This window comes from Idiotropiscis lumnitzeri, chromosome 21 (assembly GCF_059441095.1).
Source record: "Idiotropiscis lumnitzeri isolate Australia: NSW breed Sydney's pygmy pipehorse chromosome 21, RoL_Ilum_1.0, whole genome shotgun sequence".
Taxonomy (NCBI): Eukaryota; Metazoa; Chordata; class Actinopteri; order Syngnathiformes; family Syngnathidae; genus Idiotropiscis; species Idiotropiscis lumnitzeri.
Window position 1 is genome coordinate 326,858 of NC_142411.1, and position 5,347 is coordinate 332,204.

General features: G+C 44.3%; 1 protein-coding gene across 2 annotated transcripts; it reads right to left on the reverse strand.

The window, feature by feature from the left end:
• Positions 1-513: 513 nt before the first annotated feature.
• On the reverse strand, positions 514-5,341 carry il20ra (interleukin 20 receptor, alpha). 2 transcript variants are annotated; one of them, XM_088285821.1, is made up of 7 exons: positions 4,852-5,336; positions 4,200-4,323; positions 3,920-4,119; positions 3,507-3,682; positions 3,270-3,414; positions 3,046-3,182; positions 514-2,364 (listed from the first exon to the last, which is right to left on the reverse strand). In XM_088285821.1, exons 1-7 carry the CDS (start codon positions 4,901-4,903, stop codon positions 1,627-1,629), a joined length of 1,572 nt encoding a protein of 523 aa, XP_088141947.1. In that variant the 5' UTR covers positions 4,904-5,336; the 3' UTR covers positions 514-1,626. The 2 variants fall into 2 exon arrangements, with proteins under 2 accessions (XP_088141947.1, XP_088141946.1); XM_088285820.1 differs by having other exon boundaries at positions 3,046-3,414; positions 4,852-5,341.
• Between the last annotated feature and the right edge of the window lie 6 nt (positions 5,342-5,347).

Genomic DNA, 5,347 nt, shown 5'->3' on the forward strand with positions numbered 1-5,347 from the left:
ACCTGGAAATCTCAAATATAAAACCTCTTTTACATATGGAAGTTTTTTGAATATTTTTAAGTCGAGGAACCACTTGTGTGACGGATAAATTCTTTAATAATATTGAGGGAAATTCCAAAAGTCATCAACAGGTGATATTGCACATTTTCCGTTTACCGTATTTTGAGAAAACCTTTAATAATGCAAATGCTTTGTGGTCTGGACACTTTGAATTGACTGGGTGGAATGAGGTTTCCGCCCAAATACTTTAGTGACGTCCTTCTCATGACATCGCTGTCAGATAAAAAAAAAAGGAAGAACTTGTAATCGACACTAGTTAGACAAGAAAACAATGAACCCATTATTCATTATATTAGGAGACGTTTGAGAATAACAACCAAAAAGGTACATGAGGTCAGCAGAGAATCGTTTATCCTGTTGTCCGTGCAAACACATTGAAGATGACGCTGCAAAAAAAATAAAAAGAGAAGCCATCTTGGACTGTAATTGGTGCCGTGGTGACACGGCACACCTAATTTGACGATGTGGTAACAACAAGGGCGTGCTAGGAATACTCACTTAGCCAAATTAACTGCTTACTGTAAGGCAGTAATAAAATAAACCAAAACTTAACAGTATAAAGTGCTTCATTATCTTGTTTGGTTCAACTTAGTGCAGATCTAGATGAAGAGTAAATAAATATCATAAAACAAGAACAGAGGTGTAAAATCTAACTTCTGGGACTCAATCATCCCAGCCTGTGGTATCAACGACTACTTTATAGACCACAAAGAGCTGCTGCAAATAATCAAAATAGATAACTCCATTTTGATTACAAAAAAAAGAAGCTCTGCAGGAATCAGTTTCCGTAAATGAGCTCATGTTACTGCAGTGCATGCGCCTTTCTGTGTCGAAAGAAGTTGGCGGCAAGACATAAAGAACGAGTGGGTGAAAGACAGAAAATGTCCAGTTTTGGTTCATTTCACACTTCAATAAATACGATCAAGTTCAATGTGTACCACATCAGCACATTTGCAATCGCCAACACAGAAGGTAACTAAGGTCGCTAATTTAATGTAGCCTACCATCGCTAGTTAGGATGTTGCGTAACACGCTAGCAAGTGGTCAAGGAAAGACATTTGCTTTTTTGAACAAATGGTAACAAAATAAACACGTAATACGATGGAATGTTTTATTATAAAAATAGTCAATGGCTGCAACACTAACACTATGCAATTATTTTATGCCCCCTTAGCTAGAAGAAAACAATTTGCGCCCCCACACTCTCTGTCGCAACTACAACTAATCGCGTTTTCGTCGCAAAACAAACCAACACTGCTGAATGAATACTCGTGCACGATTGGCAAGGAGAGCGCCACTGCCAACTACTGGCGTGGATGTTCAACTACACTTTATTGTAGTAAGGCGGGAAAAAGAGCATGTTTCCAGGGTCACACGCGCCCCCCGCCCAGGCATTTGAGAAGCACTGGCTTACAGGGAGACAATGTGGTGATTTCTTCAGTGCCCGGTAAAAGGTTTCTAATCGAGCTGTGATCCTCCAATTGTGCGACAAATCCACGTGAAACAGGCATTTCAAAGTCCAAGAAGAACATGAAACTTGCACCGGGTCCACAGGTGAGGGCAGTGCTACTCATTCATGGAGATGACCAAGTCCCATTTTCTTAAAATGTCATCCACTTCCCAGCCTGCAGTGCCCCCTTGTGGTGGCGCCGTCTCTTCCCTGACAAATACTTTTTCCAACCTTCCAACCACCTTTGCCACTTTCTTGCCGCCTCCTTGCCCCTCCCCCTGCTGGCTCAATACCATCTCCAGCCCCGGCAGCATCAGCTCCCTCTTTTCAGGGTCCCATTCAAGGCAGAGAGGTGCTCCCTCCTCGTCTTGCTCCGCTCCCGTTGGCGCGAGGACGCTATCGTTTTCAGAGTCCTCTCCATGCATCCAGTATGGCCTCCCAGTCGGCTCCTTCCCATCCGTCATGGGCAACCTGAGGCCATTTGGAGTCGTATTCGCCAAATACATTGTTGGAACGTCAGCCTGACTTTGGCTTACGTTTTCAAGCGGACGTCTGCTTGGTGCCTGCGGCAGTGAGCACTGAGAGGCGGGAAGGGTGGCGTTCTTGACGTGATACTCTTCAGGGTGAGCGTCGCACTGTCCTCCGGCATCCGACGTAGCCACCCCAACCACCCCGTAGCTCGACGTGTCATCGCAGAGTTCTTCAGGGTCTGGCGGCAGCTGTGGACGCTGGGCGCAGTAACCGACGCAGTTGTCGTCGTCGTCGTCGTCGTCCGAGGGAACTTGGCTCTTTAAGAGGGTGATGGGCTCGGTCATCAAGGTTGCGTTGGGTTGAAGGTGCAAAGAAGCCACGTCCTTCAAGGCAAAAAGACGGCGGTGTGAGAAGAGAGCGCCACCATTTTTTGAAATGTTTCTGGGAATCATTGGCAAGGCATGTATCATTTCTCCAGGTTGTAGTTTGCGATCTGCCGTCTTTACTCAAGACAGACTTTTATGGTATAGTATAGTCAGATCTGGGTACATGACCCTTTTGGTGGCCCGTCGTGCATGACGCCTCCGTGGGAGAGACGCTAATGGCAGACGTTTATCTTAACATCACTAGTTGGCTAATATACTATTCAAATCCAAATACGCCTACCTTATTACGTACGGGCTTCTTCTTATGTTTTTTTTTACATGTGTGTGTGTGTGTATATATATATATATATATATATATGTATAGAGAAACAGTTTCTTTCCGAGAGCCATCTCCATTCTGAACTCTCACACACACACGAGAACACCCTTACCTTGCAGAACAGCATTGTGATGTGTTTTTATATACACTATTCAGTACTAAATTCCATTGCACTCTCTTATTTATTTATCTAATTTATATATTTGTCTGTATTATTGTTGTATTGCACTGGAGAGGGGAGCCCTCTAATCTCGTTGCACACTTGAGTACAATGACAATAAAGGGATTTCTAATTCTAAATATATATATGTATGATTATGCACTGATAGCGAGTGTGTCAACCTTGCTTTGACCATTACCAGAGTGTTGGGTCTTTTCTGTCCATTCCCCATTAGGTAGTGATAAAGAATGTAGCCGACCACCAGTAGAATGCAGATGCACAGTGACGGACCCACAATACCAACAACTGCCATCTGCACCTGGCCGCTGACAGGATCTGGGGAAATAACGCGCAGGTCACATTGTTTTTCAAATTTAGCATTTTGGGTGACAAAGAAACAAAGACAATTTGGGTTGTTTGCACCTCTGCCTGTGGTGATGCAGTGCATCTCGGACTGGTGGCAGTTGAAGTTCAAGAAGAGGAATCTGGCCTTAGCCGAGAAGCAGTATTCCGTCTCGAAATCCATCAGTCGATATTTGTACGGGCTGGATGTGACCGGGAAATGGTGCTGTCAAGTCGCAATGTGAGTTTTTGTTGTTAATAAAACTTTTTTTTTTTTTTTTTTGGACACATCTTGTCATCATTTGTACTGTCACTTACCACTCGTCCTTGGCGGGTATTCTGAACCGTAAGATTATAAGTCATCTGCGGATAGAGTCTTGCCATGGAAATGGGCGGGGCGCGCTCATCTGGCTGATATCGGAGTGGACCCGAAAGATCGATGATGGCGTTATTGTCTTTCACTTCCACCGAGATCTGAGGTTTCCCGAAGGAGGCTGTTGGGGAAACATGCGTAGTATTCTGGCTTTTGACGTCAGGATGGGTTTTTTTGTTCTTCAATAATCAAAAAATTAATCCAGAATCACAACCCACAAGCACATGAATGTGCAATGCGTGATTCATGCAATCAGTCCTCTCTTGCCAGTTCTTAATTATAACGGCCACATGACACAATAGAACAACAACTAATACAAAACTTTCAGTGTTTCCATCTCATATGTCACTCAACTTACTGTCAGCCTTGGGGGCGAAGCGCATGCGCGTCATGACCCACTTTGAAAGGCCGATGCTCACGGCGCGCACCCGCCCGTAGTAGTCCTGTTCGGCGTCCCACGTCTCGCGGCTCAGATCGCACCACGTCCGCTCTGTATCCTTGCACCTTGGCACGGGCCTCCAGTTCACACGCTTGCTTCCCTTCACACTGTCGCCGTAGCTGCAGAGGAGATGTGATGAATGATGAAAGCAAACTGCTTGGTTTAAATGTCAAGTACGTAAAGGTTTAGAGTCGCTTACAAGGCGAACTGCACGGTGTAGCGCGCTGCATCCGGAGTTTCATTTCCCGGCAGCCATTGAAGCACGTTCCTCAGGTTCAACGAGGAGAACGTGACATTAACGGGGCTCGGAGGAACGGATGAGCCTGCGGTGGTGGTAACAATGTTTAAATGAACGCGGACTTAGCTCGAAGCTCACAATCATCCTTTTGTACTTTTTCAGCACTATTTTTGGGTGACAAAAAAGAATTACTGGGTAGGGCTGGCCCATTTGGCCTTTAAATGAAATAGCCATTTCTTTTCACAAAAATCAGATTTTTACCCGCTGACGCACCAAATTGATGCCTGGGGGGCCTTGCCCCGATGGCCTCACACTCTACACGCCCCTGTTTCAGTATTACCACACATCTCATTGCACTATAAGCAAATAAAATAATAATAATAATCCATCTCACACCCCGATTTACATTCCAGACCTCAATTTGCATAACAATACACCGCCACACATTTCGCAAAGGAAGTCTCAAACTTGTGTTCTGAAATGGAAAACCTAATAGCGTGTTGCGTTCAATGATCACAATGTTGAATGTAAATCAACGTGTTTGTAAGCGTAATTAAGGTACATTAAAATGATCAAGTACAAGACACCCAGAAAGCAGACGGGTCACCCATACCTGTACCAGAGTTCAATCCAAGGAGGATAAAAAGAAGAAAAAAAGCCGTCATGACTCTCTTGAGTCAAAAGAGCGCTCGTGTCCATCAAGGTACCTGTCGATGTCTCATGACGCCGATTTCGGCCGCATTTGACCTGAAGTTGCGACAAAAGTTAAAAGACGCCTGACTTCTGTGAGGATGATGATCTTTTAAATTAACAAAAAAAAAAAAAGAAAAGAAAAACCGCGACACCTGAAGAATGTGACCTCACTGGTTTACGCTCATTGAGTGCTTGTCTGCGCTCGTGCGAAAGAAGGCCACCTGATCACTCCTGTATTGTAATTAAAAGACAGCCTTATATTTATTTCACAAACTCATCATAACTATAAACAGTCAAAAATAACCACCCATTGGTCGTAACAAATACAGCGCGGTATAATTATGGTCTATGGAAAATAATTACTAATGTTCCTCAAAAGCGGCCGGAACCTTTTACATCTGCGTCCGTAGTTTGAC

Coding starts and splice junctions, on each gene's coding strand:
- il20ra (XM_088285820.1), bottom strand. CDS start 4,903: ATGACGGCTTTTTTTCTTCTTTTTATCCTCCTTGGATTGAACTCTGGT. Junction 3,415..3,506: donor ATACCCGCCAAGGACGAGTG/GTAAGTGACAGT, acceptor GCGACTTGACAG/CACCATTTCCCGGTCACATC. Junction 2,365..3,045: donor AGAAAAGACCCAACACTCTG/GTAATGGTCAAA, acceptor TTTGCCTTGAAG/GACGTGGCTTCTTTGCACCT.